Below are 23,930 nucleotides of genomic sequence, written 5' to 3'. Positions count from 1 at the left end.
GAAGGCAGGCTGTTTGTGATTGTTTTTTCTGCAGTCTTAACTGTCTGTTAAGTCTGTACCTGTCCTGTTTGGTTGCTGTACCAAACCAGACAGTTATAGAAGTACAAATGACAGACTCAATAATTCTTCTGTAAAATTGTATCAATAACTCCTGGGGCAGTCTTACCTTCCTGAACAACATTCTTTATTGTGCCTTTTTAATAATGGCTGTAATGTTAACTGTTTTAAATGTACTTTTTTCACCCTGTTCTGTAATTCGGCTTTGATCAGTTGCCAGTATATAGCTGGCATACTTTAAAGAAACAGTACATTGTTCCGATTGTATACATTGTCTTGAGTTATTAATCACAAAGACAGTAGGTGGCTAGCCACTTAAGATGATTTTCAGTTGGCAGTGTTGGCAAACAGCTCTTCCAGCCTGCCATTTATTGTATTCAGCTTTCTTGTGTACCTTAAATTGTGTTCTTTGGATAGATTTGTTGGTAGTATGAATATATATTTATTGAATGGCATCATATTTACATGTACATCAACTGATTTCATTTTTTGTGAGTTTGCATCAATAGAGTTTCTCATTAATATCATTCAGCATTATTTTTATTCACTATTATTCCGTGAATAGAACTAAGAGCTGCTGAGAGGTCCAGCAGAACCAACAGGGATTTTGTACATTTTGTTATGTACTTCCAAGCATAAATTATTTGCCAAGTTGATCGTGTGTACCCGTATTATTATTTTCTTATTTATTTAAATTTAGTGGCTGCTGCAGCCACCAAAAAAGCCAATGTAATCCTAGGCTGCATTAAAACAGGGATAGAATCAAGATCAGATGAAGTGTTAGTAATGTGACTTGGTAGGACCACACTTGGCATACTGCATCCAGTTTTGGTCATGTCAATATAAAAAAAGATGTTGAAACTCTGGAAAGAGTGCAAAGAAGAGCAACAAAGGATTTGTAGGATTTGGATATGTCTAATCTAGTGAAAAGAAGGACTAGGGGTGAAATGATATCAGTGTTCCAATATTTGAGGGGCTGCCTGAAAGAAGAAGGGGGGGACAACTTATTTTCCAAAGGACTAGAAGAGAAGGCAAGACAAAAAGCAATAGATGGGAAACTAATCAAGGAGAGAAGCAACCTAGAACTAAGGAGAAATTTCCTGTAGAACAATTAATCAGTGGAACAGCTTGCCTTCAGAAGTTGTGGGTGCTCAATCAAGGAGACTTTTAAGAAGAGACTGGACAGCCACTTCTCTGGAATGATATAAGGTCTCCGTCTTGAGCAGGGGGTTGGACTAGAAGACCGCCAAGGTCCCTTCCAATTCTGTTATTTTGTTCTATTCTGGACTGGAATATTGGAAATGACCTTGACAGAAATATGCAACTGTTACCAAGGCAAAGAGGAATGAGACATAGTTTACGTTCTGGGAAACTAGATAATATTTGAAGTGGCCAGGCAAATATCTCGCAGATTCACTAAGTTATAAGAAAGAGAAGAGAGATAGCACAAACTGTCCCTTAGGGTCCATTATTAAAGCCTATCTCAATAAACTATATGTTTTCTTGTGGAGTTTATTCTAGTCTATTTGCAGGGCTGGCAGTAACCTGCATCCAGGCTTCAAACATTATCAAATAGTAGAGTGATGTTGTCAATATAGGGGGATGATATTTTTGTCTTCCTGGATTTAAAGAAAAGTGTTGAAGCCATCATTTTGTTTTGAAGCTATTTTAAAGCTATGTTAGAACTTTCAATCCAGTAAAACTTTCTGTGCTTCAAAATATTAGAAACACACCACCATCCAAATAATCATTGCCATCTGAGGATGACATTGAGATGTCACAATGTGTTCAAACATTTTGATAAAATAATAAAATATTGAAGGTTTTTGAAAATTGTTTATATGATGGAATTCAGGTTTTCTACTAGCAGCCCTTCAGTAATATTTTCTGTCTTGGATGCTTTTATCAAGCCACATTTTTTCAAGGTCTACATCCAAATGTCTAAAACTTAAAAAGCATCCAATATAACTGGACAAGCAGAGGCTACAGTTATATTTGTGAGATTTATGTAAATCTTAGTATCCTGTGTCAACAGAGATACCAGAGATTTTATTCAGAACAGAATGCGTTATCCATTCAGCCTTGATAACATGACAAGCTATTCTGAATCATCTGTTTCATATTGGTAGGAACTCAGCAACTCTCTAATCCTGTGATAATCCTCTCACCTTAATCCTAAATTTGCCATCTATAAGTGTGTTGGCAACTCAGAAGCTGCCATTTTAGCCAACCAATGGGTGTTTGCTGTATACTCTGAAAAAGTGTAACAGGAAACTGTTGTATTATTTTCTATAAATCATAAACAAGATAGTGGCTTTTATCCCATGAAGATTTATGAATTATTTTTGGGCAACAACCATACATTACATGACAGAACTATGTAAATCTAAACTACATGATATAGCTGAGTAGCAGCAGGATGGGAAAGATAGTATATATATATTTGAGACTAGTTTCAACATTTGTTCTCCGAATGCATTAGTGAAAAGAACTTTCTTTTTTCAATAGATGTACACTAATACAGGCCAGAGAGGAAATTAACGTAACCTTCTGCCTGTTTGTCATATGTAGTGGCTGTTGCAGTAAAGCCCTTCAAAACGTCCTAATTACACCAAAAGACTAGCAGCCCAGGAAGAAAAAAGGAGATTTATAACCTACAGTGTAATGACTTCAAAACTATTAGGACAAAGATGTAGAAGGCTGGCAGAATTTATCCATAAACACCAACCAGCAGTCAGAAGACATGATGAAACTCTTTAATTTCACAAAATATGGTCGGACTTAACCATAGTTTCAATTGGGAAACCAACCATCTTAGATCAAGCCAAGTCCAAAAATGCTAAGGAATTTCTAGGGACCTGGCACTCTGACAAATTAGCCTTCAGTAGACACATAGACATAAACCATATCTATATATTATGCAAAAGAGACAATCAACAAGCCAAAGAGGGAACAAAAAGATCAAAATACCTCCCCACAAGTAATGAGCACCCAGATGAGCATACATTATCTCCAAGATTAACGTCAGACCAATAATCAAGTAAACAACACCCCAACCAAAGAACCTCTAAGACCATCCCCACCAACATTGACAGGACAAGCTATTAGAATATAAGCTGAGAGCAAACTCCACTCCTTTATTGCACTGATGTTACCTAGCTTGGGTAATGAAAAATTTGCAAGAAAACAACTAAACTCAGAGATCACCAAGGACCCCTTCAAGTTCATCATTCCCTGTTGAGAGGACCAACATGTGTAATTTCAAAATACTCACTTATTTTTTTTCCATTCACTCACTCATTCTGCAAATTTATATGGTGCTCATCTTAATCAAATAGGGAGGCTATTATGTTAGATGGCTGGAAGACAGTTTTGAAAGATCATTATTCATAATTGTAGATCTGCAGAGTGACATCCAGAGATTTAATACTGCACTTAATTTAATTGGGGGAAAATAGTTTTGTGATTTCACTCTTTGTCCAGGTAGGTGGCATGAAGGCCAATAAAAAATTCCAAATGCTAAGGAGTAAAAAGCTGGACAAATAAGGCAAATGTTGAAGTATCTGGTCTGGTCCCAGCTGGTTAACTGGACAAAAGATGAATTATTTCAGATTGATCAGATTTATAGAACCATATCTTCACATCACCTATTAATATATAGACTTTTATATTGTCATATGTAAGTTCTTTATTATGGATTGACAGCTACTATTAATACATGTTGTATCAGCAACTAACCAGTGAAATATGCGTTTCTGTAGCTGTTGGGGCAGGAAGAGGAATACTGGCACTTTGTTATGGCACTTAACTCTATTATTCTTTTGTATTTCCATAGTACAAAATTGGCACTATATATGCGTAGTTAAATAATAGATTTTTCAAGAAGTTTTGATGTGAATGGAAGATACTGTTCCAAGTTTTATTAATCTTTTTTTCAGTTCTGGGTGCAGAGTGAACTCCCAAGTTCCTTCTAAATAAGCTCAAATGGCTGAAATCTTCAGAAATTTCACTGTTTAAATGTGGTATTTTAATTAATCCATGGGCTATTGTAATTTTATAATTACATTTTATTTTGATATTATAAATCTAATTTATAAATTAGATTTTATTTTGGAAAAAAAGCATCTGAAGTTGCTTACATTACTCAGTCTTGTTCTGTTCTTTCAAACATCATTATTTCAGACAAATTCAGGAACTTATACTACTAGAAGTTCTCCTTAAACCAACTTTTCTACAGGGAAATGGCAGTATAAAATTATTCTAGCAGAAGCATCTATTAAGTTTGTGACTTCAGAAGTACAGCATATATATTTATGACAGCAACCTGGCATATAAAACTTTTTTAATGCAGCCTTTATCTTTGTGTTTGATTTCAGAATCTTTTAGCAGAGAAGGTAGAACAGCTTATTGAATGGAGTTCAAGGCGCTCAGTCATCCGTATGAATGGAGACAAATTCAGAAGGTTTGTGAAGGCGCCACCTCGCAACTATTCAGTGATTGTGATGTTTACAGCTTTGCAGCCACAGAGACAATGTTCAGTTTGCAGGTAAGTCCTCTCCTCTCCTTTCCTTTCCTTTCCTTTCCTTTCCTCTCCTCTCCTCTCCTCTCCTCTCCTCTCCTCGCCTCGCCTCGCCTCGCCTCGCCTCGCCTCGCCTCGCCTCGCCTCGCTTCTTGTCTCCTCTCCTCGCTTCGCCTCTCCTCTCCTCGCCTCCCCTGCACTCCCCTCCCCTCCATTAAAAGTTTCTTAGCTACTTAATACATCTAGCACTTCCCCCTAACAGCTTGGATAGCGTGTCACACAACAATCCAAGAAGTCACTTGTTTTGTCAGATGGGCAGCCATACAGGCTTGAAAAATAAATAGATAAAGTCTGATAAGGGAATTTATTGTAGAAAAGCTAAGAAGCCATTATGAAAAAAAAATTATAAAAGTTTATAAAAGTTATAATAGTGTTCAAATGTCTTGCTCCTATCTTACCAGTTCCATGCAAAGAATAAAAAGAGATTCTTTGTTTAGAGGAGATACAGTACAGTTTTCATCTGCTTCTTATTCTGCTAATGGCCTGATCTACTATCAGGTTTGGACTATGTACACAATCCATATAGCGTCTGATCCTAATAATGCTGAATTGCCTCCAGTATGTCTCTGCAGGAAATGAGTTAAACATGAATCAGTTATTTTCTATTTGTAAAGTAAATTTATTATTTGTATTTACTTCCTTTGTTTATGTTTATGTTCATACCTATACTTGTCATCTTGTACATGTTTGACAAACAAATAAATAATTATCAAATCCAGCAATTTTTACTTGTGAACACTTTCAGTAGCATATTTTTTAAAAGCATAATTGACATTTCATGGGTTTCTGCTTGGAACTTTGTTCCTGTTTCTATTTACTCCAGATACTTTTGTAACATTTTGGAGCCTATTTTGCATGACTAGCAGTCATAGCTGTGGAGAGTATGTATGAAAGAATGGCTGGCTGGAGGGGGTGGGAAAGAGGAACAGTATGCTTAAAATTGTATTAAAATATGCTACCTAAAAAGGAAGCAGTGATTTACTTCATTGGCAGTTGTGTAGATGGAATCTTACTATTCTGTAAAGAACTTGGTGCAGTTTGTTTATTTAATTTTTATGTCACTAAATCTTACAACTTAATTGTGATTTATAACAGTAGACCAATACATAGCAAATTCTAGAATAGATAAAAATACAGCAGTCAGTAAAAATTTCATAAAAACAATATCCATTATATAGTTTAATTTCTATAATATTTTCTATATTGCTTAACACATTGTAAGCCGCCCTGAGTCTCCAGAAAAGGGCGGCATATAAATCAATTTTTTTAAAAAAATTACTTAAACTCTTGTTGATACCTTGTAACATTCAATTGGATGAAATATTACATCATAGAATAACAATTTTGGAGCAACATAATCCAAAATACTTACAGAATGCATGGATCCTTGATTACCATGGGATTGAAATTTGGCAAATTTGGTAACACTACCATGTCTTCTGATTACACTTCCTGGAAACATGTAGGTTGTAGGGCACAAGGAAAGTTGGGAAGGGTATATCCCCACTTCTTCCTCATCTCCCTTTGGCCCCTGCACCCAGTCAGCTGTCCTTGAAGTGACTGACCATTGGCTGCTTTAGACTGAGGCAAAATTTGAAACATGATAGTGACCAGTGAGGGAAGAATAAAAGAGAGACCTTGCTGCCAAGGTAGGGCTGGCTGGTAGTGGTCTTACCACCTGGAGGGATGGGGCCTTTGGAAACACACTGGAATGGAGAGCGGTGAGGTGGTGGTGGTACAGTTTACCTAGTAGTCCATAGCTTCCTTTGTCCTGCCTCCTCCAGCAAAGTGGCATGCAGTTCTGTGGGTTAGCTGAGGAAGAGGAGGAGGAAAAGGCTTCAGTACAGCTTTTCTGAGGATCATGAAGGAATGGAAAATGGTGCAGTCTTATATGTGGAAAGAGGGAGGACAAAGGAGTAACTGGGATGCCTGCTGGCAAAGTATGGCTGGCTGGGGGAGGAGGCTGCTACTACTGATGCTTCATTGGGTCTCTTCTGAAGGTTATGAGACAAGAGGAAATGAGTGCCCCAGATGGGATGATTCTATCGGAAAGAGTGGTCCTGGAAGGGAAACATAATTATGATATATCACCAAATTGATTTGTGTATTTTAGTATTTTAATTATTTTAATTACCTAGTTAAGTTTCTGAATCTCATAGTTTGGATTAGATTTGCTGGGCTGGAAAGGTGAAAAACATTGTTAGGAAAAAATTGTCTTAGTCTGTGCAACTGCAGAAGCACTCGACGCATTCCTGTGTTCTCTGCAGCATGCTGAAGAGAGCAGACATGTTCATGAGTTGTTGGTGTTGCACACTATAGGAGTTGCTAAAGGTACTCATAAGTAGACACTTGCAGTTTTAGCAGCACCTACGCCTGCCTTAAGACATGCTTGGGGAGAAAATGGTTGCCAGAATTAGTTATACGCTGAGCTCTGTTTGGCTTTTTATATGTCCATATAGTTCCTCATTGTGTTCACCTTCAGTTTCCTTTTTCCAGGAAATACACTCTGAACAGGTTCCTGTAGTGCCTTTTTTGAGTGACAGGTTGGCATGACAGAATTGGTTTGGCAAACAGTAAAGGGGCTTAGTGTTTGTTGCCAAGAAACTGCTTTATCCTCAGGAGGGTGAAGATCAGGAATGATCAGAGCAGCTTTAAATGCTTACTGCCCTGATTATTACATGAAAGAGCTAGTAACACATTTCATTATGCTGATCTTGGTGTAAATCTTTTTGTTCATGGGATTTTATACTCATAAATATTGTCATTTCATAAAAGGATCCCATTTACTGACGGGGCAGGGAAGAAGAGGGCTTAAGATTCATCTTTTACATGCTATAGGCTGTGAACATATCCCATTAATTTCAGTAGAATCTATCTATAAATAAATATTAGGACTGCAAGCTCATCATTTCATAAGAATGCAGCTGGACATCTAAAAAAAGAAACAATTAATTCATTGCTTCTAGTTCAAAACATTTTAAATAATTTAGATTTAACATCACAGCTTTGCTACAGGAAAAAAAAAATGAAGTTGACATTTATTTACCTGAAAATAAGAGAAAGTTAATATTTCTTGAACAATTAAGCAATTAAAAGTTGGGAATTTCAAACATGTATATATAGAAGATAAATTCTGGTCATGTATGAAGTTTGCTGAAAAACTTAAAAGTATTCCCTATATACTGTTTTACAGTAAGGAAATGAACATGCTGTCAGCACTAGAGTAAATGCAGGTTGAAGTGACATCGAAACCTGACACATGCATTAAGAACACATAGACATTTTAATGATTCTTTTTTACATTTTGTGTTAGAATTACTTTGAAGTGGTTAGATATACTCAGAGATTTAAGATCTGTGAGCCTCCTTTTGTAGAATATGGTTGTATATTCATGCTTTGAATTTGAAGTATTAAAAATGTGAAGAATATTTTCAGTTTTTAAAATGATGTTCCTGTTTTAGCATTAATTGCTGGTATAAAAAAGGAAATATTTTCAAATATTTCTGTTATCTATTTTCCAGAGAATCTCTGCTAGAGAATATACTGATACCCTTTGGAATGAAAAGCATAATAGGATATGTTTGTTTTAGGAAAGGAGAATTATGCTGAGAAATCAGAGGGAACATTGGTTTTGAATATTTTCTTTCCATCTTCTATAATCATGCCATTATGTATAGGCTGCAGACTCCAATGAACTGAGAACCTTCACTTGAGTGTTTTTTTTCCTTAAGAATTTGCAAATGTTATGGTTTGGAAGACAAATATTGTGTGTTGCCAATCTCTGCAAACAGAATGATAGTGGATAGAAGGCCAAGGCACCAGTGCTTGTTAATAATCTTTGCTTCTCCTGGGGCCAGCACAAGAAAAATAAATTATGCAAAGTAAATAGCCTTGCTTAATTGCTGTAATTAGTCAGGTTCAATGATTCTCATTTCATATTGGTTTTTTTAAAAATGTGGACTTGAGCCATAGCTGACCTTGAGAGACTGGGGTATCATTTAAACATGCTCATCACAGCCACCATCCTCCATATCCAAGTTATCGAAAAAAAAGTAAGGAGGGTAATCTTTTGGTCACCTAAAGTAATGCCACTGACCACTAATAAAATAAGTCAGTGCATCACTTAGGTCTGCCTCTTATCATTGTCTCACTTGAACATTCGGGAGCTAATGATGCCTCTGGAAATTAAGGATTTTCTCCTCCTATTCTGGAAAGCTAAGTGAAACTATCAATTTTGCTCAGCAAATGTAGTGGAAAAGCAATCTCCTCTATCAAAAAGTGGCTATTCAAGCTGTACCTAAAACTAGTGAAAGTTGGATTGTATCTGTATCAAGTAAATGAGTAAAATTAGAAACTGACACTGTGAAATATCTGAAAGTATATTACTAGTTTAACTATAATAGAGTCTAATGTCAACTCTCCCAGCAGTTCATAGCGTGCTTTCTGCCTTTTCATTGTCCTCTAATCTTTCCTCTTTTTTCTTTTATTTCAGTTTATATTGCTTTTCAGAGAAATTATTTCTTATAAAAGTTCACATCAATAATCATAAAAGGCTTACGATTAGAGTTCACAAACTAAAAGAGACAATACACAAAAAGTGGAGGAAAAAATAAACCAGCAAGATTCAAGGTTATTACATTGATATCCAGATCTTTATAGCCAGGTTGACCACCAATGATGTTGGTGGTCATCATTTAAGAGAATATAATTGTTCTTAATCCCACAGGTAATAAATGAAACTGAAATTTGCTGCTCATTGTCTGTCCAGTCTTGGAACAATTGCCAGTAAGAAGAGAAATATTTTATCTGTCAGGAAGAAACAAAACCCACTTTCTAGTAGCTGTCCCTTCACACGTGTGTGTGTGTGTGTGTGTGTGTGTGTGTGTGTGTGTGTGTTTTTCAGGGTTTACAAGATCAGGCCTTCTGAGGCTTATATTTTACTGGTTTTGTCTACATGAGGGTGGGAGTCCTCTTGCCCTTCTAATGTTACTGACCTACAATTCCCATCCTACCATTATCCATTCTGGGAATTATAGTTCTGCAATATCTTGAGACCATAGATTCAGCAAAAAGTCTGGAATTTCCCCATCTCTTCTCCTGAGCTGGGTAAAACGGAGAGAAGGCATTCTACTTTTGTGTTCACTGGAAATTTCTTGTGGGACTGTTTATTTCTCATTACTTTAGCAAAGATGCAAAATCTTAGGGATAAGCTCTTGAACATGTTTATGATCCCCTGAACATAGGCCAGCATCAGATTTACCACACACAGCTACTGATTTAGGTAATTGCTTGTAAAAGTTAAGGTGGATGATAAGTAATGAGCTTTTAGTATACATGCATAGATAATATCCTTCCTGCAAGCCAAGATTGTTGCAGCTTCAGTAAGACTTGATGACATTGCACACTACAATGTGTAAGGATATTGGTAATACCCTTTGGAAGTCTCTGGGACCATTCAAATCTACCAAGCAGAATGTGAGACCCTTCAGACTATACATTTATAGTCATAATTCAACATGCAAGCAAAGCCTATCCATTTTTCAGGCCATGTTGGCGATGTTACTATTAGCCATTTGTCTATGAGTATACGTAGTCCTCGGTTTACGACTACAATTGAGTCCAAAATTTCCTTTGCTAAGCAAGATAATTGCTAAGTAAATTTTGCCCCATTTTACAACCTTCCTTGCAACAGTTGTTAAGTGTATCACTGTACTTGTTATGTTAGTAACACATTTGTTAAGTGAATCAGCTTTCTCCATTGGCTTTGCTTATCAGAAGGTTGCAAAATATAATCACATGATCCTGGGACATGGCAGCCGTCATAAATACATGCCAGTTTCCAAGCACCCAAATTTTAATCATGTGACCATGGGGATTCTGCAATGGTCATATGTGTGAAAAACATAAGCCACTTTTTTCAGTGCCTGTGTAACTTTAAAAGGTCACTAAATGAATGGTGGTCACGTTATACAGGACTACCTGTATAATGTTACGTTATACAGGACTACCTGTATAACGTGCCTATCTGCAGTAGCAAGGTATGCATGTAAAAAACTTTCTTATGAACTGAAATGCTGCATTGGTTCCCTTAAGGAGTGGGATTTGGTGCTTAAGGTATTGGACTGGCATCAGAGAACCAGGTTTAAGCAATTATTTTCTCTCTTAGACAAAGATATCTTAGAGGTTATAGTTAGGAGAAAAAAAGGGGGAAAGGAGCTCCTGAAGGAAAGTAGTATACAAATCTAACAAATAAATGTTAGCAAACAAATGTGGAAGCATTTGCATGTCTGGAAAGCCTCCCATCAGCAGACAACTGTGCTGAATATACGTAGATCAGCTGTTCAGTTATATCCTCAGTTCTACTTAGGGGAATTCAATGCAAAAAAATCTGCAGCGTTTTGGCTTTTGTTTTCCCATGATGTTTACAATATTGAAGAGCTGAATTGATTTATTTCTGGTATAGCTGCATTGCAGTAGAAATCAGTCTGAGCCTCATGTTTGTATAGGTATACATCCATATACACAGACACTGTGGGTCCATTTCTTTTTTGATGGAGATCTTATTTTACCCTTGCTCCTGGCTGTTGACTTTCAGGTCCTATAAGTGGGTTGTTTACTTGATAGCTTTGCAGCTCTTCCTCCATTTCCGAGATGATATGTGCTTGACTACTGTTCTCTTCTCCTGTGCGCTGCTTGGAGAGTCCAAGCTCTGGGATTTCCTCAGGCTGGTTGGCCAGTGACTGGGTTGAACTTGCATAGCCACGCCTCTTCCTCCCATGATCCTTCAGTGTTTCAACTCAGTCAGCCTAGAGTGACTTATCCTTGTTCTCTCCAGTACTTAAATTTTACAAAAATTATTTTAATAGCCACAATTATTACCCTCTTCCTCTCTAATTGACTTGAACTTCATAAATAATAATAATAAAAAAAAAACTATTCCAAATGCCGCGCGACGGCCAGAGGCTGCTACGTGGAGCAGGATAGCTCCGGAGCTCTTAATTGCTGCAATTGCGAGTGCATCAGCTCTGCTTTAACTAAATCAGCCCTTTGAGCAGGAAAGCAGCTTTGGAGGATCTTTTTGGCTTTTAAAGGAAAAGCGTGAGTTGGGCGAGCGGCTCTAGCGCTCACAAATCACATTGCTGATTTGGCGCTTGCAATTGGTGGTTTGGCTTGGGGACTGTAGTGTCGGTTCCGTGCCATTTTGTTTGCTGCTGACTCATTGTACTTGCGCAGGGGGCTATTGGAGCTGCCTCAAGCCTAAAATTACAGCAGTTGTAATTGCGCTTGCAAACTGTAGTGTCGGTTTGCACTTTTATTACTAGAATTGGAGACAGAGAAGTAATACTGAACCAGTTGCTATTCAAGTGCTCTTGTAATTAAAATCTGCTTATTCATTCAAGATGGCGGATCGCAGTTCAACTCACACTAAAGATACTGCAGCCTCATCTTCTACTTCCAGGAAAATGATGTCTTCTGATCAAAGTAAGGCAATCAATGCACCTGTTGGGCATTCCACTAGATCCAAGGCTTCTACTTCCACAGCTGCTGATAAAGATGCAGAACGTAGGCAAAAAGCCCTAGAAAGGCAATTTGCTAAAGCCAAAAAGCAGGCAGAAGCCTTTACAAGCTCAAGGCCCCTCCCAAGCCAGCCTGAGGCCAATATTTCTCTAGATCAGGGCAGCTCTTCTTCTGCACAGCCTGAGGATAAATTAAACTGGTCTCCAGACCCAATTCAGGATTTCCCAGAAGAAATTATTGATTGTGTTGAGGATGCCATTCCCTTATCTAGTCAAGACACATCAGACCAGGTGGCCATTTCAGCCCCCAGAAAGGCAGCTCCCTCAGCCACATTCACTCCTACAGCGGCGGGGCTCCGGCCTGAGGAGAGCCAGAACCCTGTCCTTTCTCAGGAACTCTGCCACAACCTGGCCCAGACCATTGTACAGGGCATTGATTCAGCCCTTCTAAGGAGGGGCATACCTGCTCCCACTTCCAGCGGGACTACACCCAATGTGCCTCAGGGTCAGCCTGACAGATCTTATTCTCATGCTCCTCATTCACCCCATGAGTATCAGGGCAGCGAGATTTCCTACACTGGCGAGGAGGAAGACCTTGCAGAGCTTGAGCTATATGAGGATGAAGGTAGATCACCTGACAAACCGGCATTCACTGGTCTTTTTAATCCCAGCATGTTTAAGACCTTACTATATAAGGCCAAAACTACTGCAAACTTAGGGGTGGCATCTGGGGCATTGGAGCGCTCTACTGAGCAGCACCCGTCTTTTCACTGAACCAGTAACTACTCAAGAGGTTGTTCCTTCCCCCAAATTGTTTGTAGACATTATTCGAAAGCAATGGAACCAACCTGGGTCCTTGTCCAATCCCAGTGGATTGGACAAGAAGATGTATACTGTAGAGCAAGAAGTGGAGGATATGCTTAAAGTACCGGCTATAGATGCTCCCTTTGCCAATCTGGCCTCCTCAAATATTCTTCCATCAGACTCAGCTGAGGGGTTAAAAACCGAGGATAGGAAAGCAGAGATGTCACTTTGTAAAACACATCAAGCAGCTGCCTGGGCAATTAGATCAGCCACAGCAGCACCCTTTTTTAATATAACATCTCTTCTGTGGCTACGCCAGATGTAAGCACGTGCACCACCAGGGGATGTCAGATTACATCAGGACATCAACAAATTGATAGCGGCTGCAGGATATTCTGCAGACACTACCCTTAACGCTGCCAAATTTGCTTCCAGGGCGTTGGCATCTAATGTTACATCCAGACGCCTGCTATGGCTTCGCCATTGGCAAGCCGATATGAAATCCAAATGGAAGCTGGCATCAGCTACCTTCCAAGGAGGCAACCTTTTCGGCCAGGTGCTAGACCCCATTTTAGTGGAGACTAAGGACAAACGGAAGGTGCTTCCGTTTTCACATAGAAGGGCTGACAGGAGATACTTAGCCTTTTATTGCAGGCAGTCCTTTCGTGGGCCTGAGGGCGGTTACTCCGCCCCCTTCTCCCCCTCCTCCTTCTCCTACCAGAGGACCTACCTTCCCCCCACCAATCGTTCCCAGGATAGAGCTTTGTTCAGGGACAGGCCCTGACAGTCTCAATCACAGAGACCCTTTCGAGGAGCTAGCGGTAGACCCTACCGCAGATCCAAGTGACTCTCAGTCAGGGGTTCCCATTGGAGGCCGTCTCTCGTTGTTTGCCGCCAATGGGAACTAACCACAGCCGATGCCTGGGCTCTGCAAACAGTCAGGCTCGGTCTCACCAGCGCTGTGGAGTCGGAGTTGGAGTTGAGGAGTCGGAGTCAGGAAATTTTGGGTACCTGGAGTTGGAGGTACAAAAAAACTGAGGAGTCGGAGTCGGAACATTTATCTCCCGACTCCATAGCCCTGACAGTGCTGTGGAGTCGGAGTTGGAAGAAATTTTGGGTACATGGAGTCGGAGTCGGAAGTACAAAAAACTGAGGAGTCGGAGTCGGAGTAGGAACATTTATCTCCCGACTCCATAGCCCTGGGTCTCACCCTAGAATTCTCTTCCATCCCACCAAGGAGATTCATCTCCTGCACTCTACCCAGAGGTACCCACCAAGAGGTCTCTGATGGAGGCCGAGATCCACCACCTGCTCTCCATACAGGCCATAGAACCGGTACCTGTACAACAGCGGGGTCTCGGCTTCTATTCGATTCTCTTTCTGGTCCAGAAAAAATCCGGGGGCAACGGGGGAATCTTAGATCTCAAAAGACTCAATATGCACATAAAATACAAGCGCTTCAAGATGCAATCCCTAACCACCGTACTAAATTGCATCAGACAAGGGGATCTGCTCACATCCATAGATCTCAAAGAAGCCTACTTGCATATACAAATTCGGATCTCACACAGGAAATATCTCAGATTCTGCTACGCAGGACAACACTTTCAATACAGAGCCCTCCCCTTCAGTCTCTCCTCTGCCCCCAGAACCTTTACCAAGCTCCTGGATGTTGTGGTGACCCATCTTCGGACCTGCCCCATCAGGCTCCAATGTTACCTAGACGATATTTTGATCCAGTCGTCATCCCTCAGACAGGCAAGGCAGGATCTCTCAGAGACGATACACACACTTCAGATCCATGGGTTTTCAATAAATCTGGAAAAGAGCCAGTTGACTCCCTCTCACAGTATTCTACACTTAGGGGCACGCATAGACTCACTCAGCTGTCAGGTATTCCTGTCACCAGAATGTCAGGCCAGCTTACGAGCCATGATACAGCAGGTCAGGTCATCCCGATCAGTGTCTCTAGCAATATTGTCCCAGCTGTTAGGAAAGATGATTTCCTGTCTTGCCATAGTCCCTTGGGCAAGGCTACATTCTTGGACCCTGCAATGGTTCCTATTACTGAGCCAACGAGCAGGCAACAGCCATTCCACGACCAGGGTACGAGTGCCACGCAACGTCCTACGATCATTGGACTGGTGGATGTCTCCTTCCCTAGAGAAAGGCTGTCTCTTCAAGGATCTTCCTCGATTAACACTGACCTCAGATGCCAGCCTATTCGGTTGGGGAGCTCACTTGGACTCCCAGATGGTCCAGGGCAGATGGTCTCCACAAGATCTGTTACACGACATCAACTGGCTGGAGTTGAGAGCTGCCCATCTAGCTCTGTGCCACTTCCACCAATCGCTGAGGAACCATCATGTGTTGCTGTTGACCGACAACATCACCGCCAAGGCACACGTGAACAGACAAGGTTCTGATGTCCGAAGCGGCGAGTCTGGGCCTCTGGGCGGAATCTCATCTCCTTTCCCTTCAGGCGGAGCATATTTCAGGAGCGAACAATGAACAAGTGGACTGGTTGAGCAGATCAACCATTGACCAATCAGAATGGCGTCTCCACCCAGACCTTTTCCACCAACTGACAACCAGATTCGGCCCACCATGCGTGGACCTGTTCGCCACTCCCAGGAACAATCAATTACCACGATTCTTTTCCCGTTTTCCGACACCAGGGGCCGAAGCAACCGATGCCCTCAGAGTGCCCTAGCTCAAGGGCTCCTGTATGCTTTTCCTCCGACCCCACTCCTTCCGAGGGTCATCTGGAAACTTCTGGATGAGTAGGCGGAGATTCTCCTGGTGGCACCACACTGGCCCAGGAGGCCGTGGTTTGCAGACCTAGTGGCACTGTCGGTATCCTTGGCGGATTCCACCAGACAGGATTTCCCTCAGCCACGGGGCCATACTTCATCCCGAGCCACAATGGCTTCAACTAGCCGTCTGGCACTTGAGAGGGAAATCCTGAAAGGTTCCAGATTCTCAAGTGAAGTCATTTCCATCATCCAGGCTTCTCGCCACCCATCTACTACCAGGGTCTACGAAGCCACGTGGTCAGCATTTTCTCGCTGGTGCCGCAGTTCGCACATAACGCCTACCCTAGCCTCTATTCCGGATATTCTGAGCTTCCTCCATTCAGGCTTTAAGCAGGGGCTTTCTACCAGCACACTCTGCAGGCAGGTGGCTGCTTTGGTGACCATAGTGCATTCTGAGGGCTCCACCACCCTATCTCAACATCCAAAGGTGAGGAGTTTCCTGAAAGGTACCTCCAATTTACGACTTCCTACCGTACATAGGTATCCCTCCTGGGATCTGCATCTTGTTCTACAAGCGCTCACAACCCCTCCATTCAAGCCGTTGGGGTCCGTCAGTCTCAAGATTTTTACCTTCAAAGTCTCATTTCTAATAGCAATTACATCAGCAAGAAGGATCTCCGAGATGGCTGCTCTATTGGTGCGCAAGGACTTATGTATTTTCTACCCCAACAGAGTAATTCTCCGACTGGACCCGACCTTCGTGCCCAGAATCAATTCATGGTTTCACAGGGCACAGGAGGTCGTTCTACCAAACTTTTGCACCGATCCTACACATCCCAGGGAACGATGTTGGCGCACTCTAGATGACATTTCGCAAGTACATTGACAGAACCGCATCTTTCAGAAAAACTGAATCTCTTTTTGTATCATTTCAGCCCAGTTCCTTGGGAAAGAAAGTAACTCCATCCACAATTGCAAGGTGTCTCAAGGCTTGCATCGCAATGGCCTACGAGCACCAGGATAGACCACTTCCAAGGCACATTAAAGCGCATTCCACTCGCAGCGCCGCTACCACGGCAGCTTGGGCCACGCAGGCTTCCATTCTAGAAATTTGCAGGGCGGCTACTTGGGTCTCCCCTACCACTTTCATCAGGAACTACAAACTGGACACGTTTGCCTCCGCCGAAGCTTCCTTCGGGAGAAGAGTCCTTCAGCAGGTTCTACCCGACGAAAGGCCCCTGGACCGCTCGGACTCCCACCCTAGGGATATTTAGCTTGGGTATATCCCAGAGCTTGGACTCTCCAAGCAGCGCACAGGAGAAGGAACATTGGAACTTACCTGAATGTTCGTTCTCTGTGCGCTGCAGGAGAGTCCAACCCCTCCCTAGTAGTCTCCTTTAGTGGTCCAACCCCCAACCTTGGGGTCCTTATCCATCATTGGAGCTATGTCATTTCCAGACCTCTTCGTCGAAACACTGAAAGATCATGGGAGGAAGAGGCGTGGCTATGCAAATTCAACCCAGTCACTGGCCAACCAGCCTGAGGAAATCCCAGAGCTTGCACTCTCCTGCAGTGCACAGAGAACGAACATTCAGGTAAGTTCCAATGTTCCTTTTGTCTTGCCCTTTTGTATTGAGTAGATGTGATGCAATTGTTATCACTGTTGAATCTACAATGGCTTGGATACCACTGTTTTTGTTACTTGTCCTAAGTCTTTCAGTTGTAAACTCATCATGGATCCTTTTCAAACTGTTTCTGTGAGTTTAGGATACAAAAGGGCAAGATAGAAGTGCCCTTACACTGGAAGATTTATATGTGGATGTATCTCCTGAGCAGAGAATGAAAAATTGTTAAGGCTTTGTGGATCATTATCTAATAGTCTTGGTGCTACATTTATAATCTGTAATAAAGATTATGTTAATATTGATTCTTACTTAGTTACAGTGTAGCCATTGCCCAAAGGAAATATAGTATTGGATGAATATCTAAAAATGTAATGAAATAAAAATGTAAAAAGAATAAAAAATATTGCCTTCTACAGTTAAAATACCTTTTCATGATAGATACTAATATCCCATTTTTCTAGTTTAGAGCATCTAAGAGTAAGTGCAAAAAAAAAAAAAAAATCAAGCCATCAACTTCTCCCATCTGTTTGATGCTTTCATTAGTCCCTGCTAATTTCATTCATCTCCAAGTGTTCTCCAAGTGTGTCCATTAGCACAGAAGAAAGTGGGTGAAGAACCAAATAATTGAGTATTTTATGAGGGCCATGGACACATGACTTAAAGCCATTAGGAGACTTTATTTAAGAATTAGTTGTTTTGCATTTTATAAATGTGTAAGTTCTGTTGCTTTGGTATCAATATCATAATTCTGTAAATGTTGCCTTAGAAGAAATTACATTGGAACTATTATTACCACCTTAACATGCACCTTTTTTCTCTTAGAATGGAATAAATCGGTTAGGGGTGGGCGTGTACAGTATTTCTTGGAGTATAAGATGCATTTCCCCCCCAAAAAAAGTGGGTGGAAATGTCTGTGCGGCTTATACAGCAAATATTGCGGTGAGTGGGAGGGGGTTGGTGCGGCGCTGATCAGCTGTTCTAGAATAGGTGGCAATGGCGAACGGGCTGCGGCGGTGGCAAACAGGTGGTGAAGGGGCAACGGCCACAGCAAACAGGTGATAATAGCGAACAGGCCGCGGCAGCAGAGAATGAGTCACAGTGAGTGGGCCAGATGAATACCGGATGGATGCTGGGAGGCAGAGGCAGATTTTTTTTTCTTGTTTTCCTCCCCAGAAGCTAGATGCGTCTTATAGTCCGGAGTATCTTATAGTCCCAAAAATACAGTATATATAGCTTCTATATCTCTGCATTCCTTCATATGCTTATGCGTGTTCATAGGCTTATAAATGTGCTGTTCTCCGGAGGTGTATATACATAAGATTTAGGGAGTCAATTCATCCTATAACCCCTCCTGCCACTGTAGTGATTGTTGCTATTTTTGATAATTTGATTTGTCCATTGATCAAACTTCAGTTCTAACGAATCTGATCTTCTCCAAGTTGATATTTTCCAATTATGTTGAAATTGCAATTCTCAAAATCTGTGCTAGGTGGAAATTGTAATACAAATCTATCTTGGATGTTTCCGTTTAGGGATAGATCTACTAGGAATGAGTGCAAAATTCCATTTTGTTTACATGTGCCTATGGCACTGAGCTTCACACAAAATATTATTTAAAATGTGACTTAAAGACTTCTTTTGGTCTGTCTTTATCTTCCATGCTGGCTTAATATCCTTAATATGCTAGAAGGGTTCCCTTTGGGCCCACTTGTTTTCTTGTACTTGAACAGAAGGTGTAGGCAGGTGGGAGCAATGCTCTGAAAACTTCTCCCCAGCAGTTTAGTAAACTTGCTGCTGCTCTGTTGAAAGTATATGATACATTCCAACATTTAAATACAGTAAGCTCACCTAGAGAAAAGTCCTTTTACAGGAAGACTGTTGTCAGATTATTTTGCAGTTTTGTCAGGCTGAAGCTATTTCAGCTAGCTCAGTTTTGAAAAGAACGTCAGGTGTATTAAATGTAATAAAAAGATGGGGGCAACATTTTTTCATGCTGCTGTATTTGAACCTAACTGAACGTATGAGCAGTTTATCATCTTTAGTAATAATTTTTACTATATATTGATGGAGATTTCAAGCTTTTACAGAGGCAGAAAAAGACATTAGGATCTATTCAGCAAACAGCCCACTGAGCATGCTGACTGGCTGCAGGTTGCTGAGGGGAAGGGATGGTGAAGAGAACCAGAATGGAATAGTGTATTCTGGCTGGGGAATTCTAGGTATTGAACTCCAGGCCAGGGGTGAAATTCAGCAGGTTCTAACAGGTTTTGGAGAACCAGTAGCGGAAATTTTGAGTAGTAATTTTGAGAACCGGCAAATACCACCTCTGGCTGGCCTGAGTGGGGTGGGAATGGAGATTTTGCAATATCCTTCCCCCATGAGTGGGGAGGGAAAGGGGATTTTGCAGTATCCTTTCCCTGGAGTGGGGTGGGAATGGAGATTTTGCAGTATCCTTCTGCCACGTCCACCAAGCCACACCATGCCCACCAAGCCACGGCCACAGAACCGGTAGTAAAAAAAATTGAATTCCACCACTCTCCAGGCATATTAAAGTTGCCAAGGTTGAGAAACACCGGTCAGTTGGAGCTCTTAGCAGAACAACTTGCACTCCTGTATTTCTTTTTTTGCAATGGTTCTGATTAAAAGTTATAAAACAAGGGATTTTTTAAAAAAAAATCCTTCCTGTGTGTTACCTTGACTCTCAACTCCTAAAGATGGCATAAGAAAGTTCATGAAATTTCCTCCTCTCTCTCTCTACTCCATAGGTATGGGATTGAGATCAGCCATTTCTTTTAGAGAAGAAGATATAGTTTTTCTTTTCTTTTTTAGCCATGAAAGTTTATTTTTGGAGCACCTGCTAAATTTCAACTGAGGATACAAATATATATGACAGAGGCCTTATAGGGCAAAGTAAAACCTCACCCATTTCTCTGAACAAATTGTTTCTCAGATCTCTACTGTATAATATGTAAGCTAATGTAATGTAATGAGCTTGAAATCTAGGTCGAAATCTTTTGCCAAAGGTACTAAACATTTATCAATTAGTGAACAACTCATTCATAGAATGAGCTTTAATATAAAGATAGATATATTATTCGTCTCTTTGTGGTTTTGCAGTAATGTAACGAAGCATGTTTAATGTAAATGATTGAGTCGGAGAGAATCGATTTTATTGTCTTGTTTTTGTATTCAAATTTCAGAATTTTTCTTTTATACTTAGTTTAATACAACTAAGCATTGCAGTTATGACTTAAAGCTTGACATGTCTCATTCAGTGCTATTTGACTGCCCTCTACAGGTTGTTAATGAAGATGCTACTGTATAATACTGTTCATTAATTAATGACAGTTCAACACCACAGCTAGATGCTTTGCTTTCCAATTTTGTCACTTAAATAGGATTTTGAAAGACAAGAATAACTCTGTGCTCATCCACTAATATCAAAAAGATATGGGGAGTTTTCTCTCTTTGTTTCTACTACTAATGAACTCTTGGAAGTGAGCCCTTATTTTTCTTCTTACAACCATGATGTAGAAATACTGGTTTTCTTTTCACGGAGAGATCAGTGCACTGAGCTAATGGAGAAATGCACCTTTTTCCCCAAGTGGCATTTTGTTTGCTTAGCAGTGACTGCACTCATCTTTCTTGAATGCCGGTTATTCTTCTGTGCCAAAATCTATAGTTACGCTGCAGTACACAGAAGACAGATCTCCCCAAGCAAAACTTGCAGCAAGAAAATATTTGGCATGCCCTGGAAACTGCATTAACCATTTTAGAAGTTTTCTTCACCACCACAATCTAAAAAATGTGGATTTCAAAAAAAGATAATGTAGCTTTTCCAATTTGATGCCTTTGAGATGTGGAGCTTAGTTATATGTGGGTGGATGGATGGGCTGCAGTAATGATGATGATGATGATATAATAATAATAAATAGCAATTTAATAAATGTACATGATGGATGATTTAATTTTAATTTAATTTAATTTAATATTTGAATTTATATACCGCCCTTCTCCCGAAGGACTCAGGGCGGTGAACAGCCAGAAGTAAAAAACATCAAATACAAAATTTAAAAACAATTTAAAAATAAATTAAACATTTTGGCCTGACAATTAAAATCCCCCATTAAAAATCCAAATTAAAATACACAATTGGAGAGGTTAGGCCAGCCCGACTTGATGAAATAAAAAGGTTTTGAGGGCCCGGCGGAAAGTACGTACAAATTTTAACAATTTACAATTGTTAAAACATTTTAAAAACAGAGAAGAATAAAATTATGAAAACAGCACAAAGCAAAGGAATAATGATGGCAAAGAAAATTAGTAGAGGGAAACAGACGACGGAAAGGGCATCAATTATCATCTTTAAAAGGTGAAAGTCAGATTTTAAGACCCTTTGAATTAGCAGTAGGATACATTTGAATTTGCGAGGAATCTCATTCCAGAAGACGGGTGTTGCTACAGAGATGGTGCTCTTCCCGGGTCCTGATAAATGGCATTTTTAATTGAAAGAACCTGGAGTGTGCCAACCTTGACAGATGAATCTGCTGAAGCAGATATTAAGGGTAACTAACAGGTGGTTCCTCAAGTAAAAAAAACCCAACCTGTGCTGTGTAAGGCTTTATAGGTCGTGACGAAGTTCCTTGATTGCCAATGAGTCAAGTTATTTGAACTGTATTAATCATCTGATGAATCTGATTATTTAACAAGCCCTTAAATATTCTTTTGGTAGGTTGGTTGGTTGGTTTTGCTTTTGTCAGTAATTATCATGAGATAGGTAAGATTTGAAGTTTATTTATTTTAATAAATTTATATGCCGCTCATCTTGTGATTCAAAGTGGCTCTGGGTAGCATATAAGTTTATGAGATGAGGTTGAAGATTCAGCAATTGTATGAGAAATTATTTGACTGAATATAATGTATTCATTGTTTTTGTATCACCTACCTACTAAGAAAATAATCAAGGTGGCTATGGCAGATTCTAAATAAAAACAATGTTAAAGCCTTAGGAGCAATATGAAATGTCCATCAATTTGAGCTTATGTCCTAATAATTTTATGAATCCATCTAGGTAGTTTTGCTGTTAATAGTATTGATGTATTTATTGCAATCTGTAGTGCCAATTCTGCATGGAGACCTGGCAATTTACTCAGTTTACATAGTTTAGTTACATACATATATACATACATACATATTTGCACACGCACGCACACACACATACACACACACAATCCAAATGATATTAAATTCCTTTTGTAGGATAATGATCTGGCAATCTTACAGTTAAATAAACTCTTATGTTTTAACCACCTTCCTAAAAGTTGTCATATGTTATTCCATGTGTTTTTCCCCCAATTGTCCTGTCTAGCATTTGGCCCTGGTATTTCCTTATGATCTCTTTTCCCCTGCTAATCAACCTTGATTAGGTTTTTGCAATCATCCAGCTTTACTGCTCTCACTAAGTTGTGCAGAGTAGTAAAGTCCAGATTTAACACTTTTAGGCTGCAACAAAACATTAAAAGAGTGAAAGGTGAAGTCAAATAGTTTTCTATGAATCTAGATGGTAGAAGCTAGGCGTTTCTCTGAAGCAATTGAATTCTGCAATTTGAATAGGACCACGAATACATTTTTCATAAATAAATTCAGAAGTTTATATCACCTTTGAAAATATTCAGTTCAGATGAATCTTAAGGAAAATTATATAATAATCAACATTGTATTCCTGTAATGACCAGCCAGATCAAAGGACAACTCCTTTTGGATTGGACTTTTTGTCCATAAACATGGTAGGCTTTTTTAAATAAAATCATTTAAGTTTATATGATTATAAATAACATCATTGGAAGTTTTGTTCTGGATTTAGAAGATTAATAAAAGCACAAGTAATTGAAAGAAGAGAAAATATTATCCACTGGGTACAACTTTCAAGAAGTAAGCCTGAATTTTCTATCTTAACAGACAATTAAAATTAGAGTGGGCGATTTTCAAGAAGATTTAATCATTATTTATTTTAATCCATTGGTAAGGACTCCCATCTCGCAAATGCAACTGTGCATGGTTAAGAGAATTAAAATATCAAAACAAAAACAATTAAAAATGTAGTTAATAATAACAAAAGCAAAATGGTATAATATAGCAACTGAGGGACACCAGTCAATCACCTAACCTCACAATCCCTTTGCCTAGGAAAACACTCAGGACGGCTTTCTAGAAATCCAGCAGCAGCAGCAGCATCTATCTAACAGAGTGACATGGTGCTCCAAAGGGCAGATGCTGCATCTTACGCAAAATTGATCTGGAAGTAAATCCTGCTGCTCAGTATGTATTGCTCAGTTGGTCTGATCTGCACAACCCAGCAAAGTTTGCAGCCTTTTTCTCTTAGATATTTCAGATGGTTCTCACTTTCAATGTCTCTTTAAGTTTGCAGGAGAGTATCTCTCATTATTTAACTCAGGGGTGTCAAACTCGTGGCGTCACAGTGTCATCACGTGATGTATTGCAACTTTATCCCCCTTTGCTAAACCGGGCATGGGCATGGCCAATGCGTGATGCATCTGGCTCATGGGCTGGGAGTTTGACAGCCCTGATTTAA

At 40.0% G+C, this 23,930-nt stretch overlaps 1 protein-coding gene across 1 annotated transcript in view; it reads left to right on the top strand.

Moving 5' to 3' along the window:
• TUSC3 (tumor suppressor candidate 3) overlaps positions 1-23,930 on the top strand; it is a 143,106-nt gene that overhangs the window by 40,516 nt on the left and 78,660 nt on the right. Inside the window, exon 2 of the mRNA XM_070948257.1 lies at positions 4,434-4,603. Coding sequence (XP_070804358.1) covers positions 4,434-4,603 — 170 coding nt within the window. The remainder of the gene's footprint in view (positions 1-4,433; positions 4,604-23,930) is intronic.

The sequence above is a fragment of the Pituophis catenifer genome, unplaced genomic scaffold (assembly GCF_029215685.1).
Source record: "Pituophis catenifer annectens isolate HBS135680 unplaced genomic scaffold, rPitCat1.0.hap2 SCAF_8, whole genome shotgun sequence".
NCBI classification, from domain to species: domain Eukaryota; kingdom Metazoa; phylum Chordata; class Lepidosauria; order Squamata; family Colubridae; genus Pituophis; species Pituophis catenifer.
The sequence above is the reverse complement of the archived record's forward strand: the minus strand, read 5'-3'. Positions and strand labels throughout refer to the sequence as shown.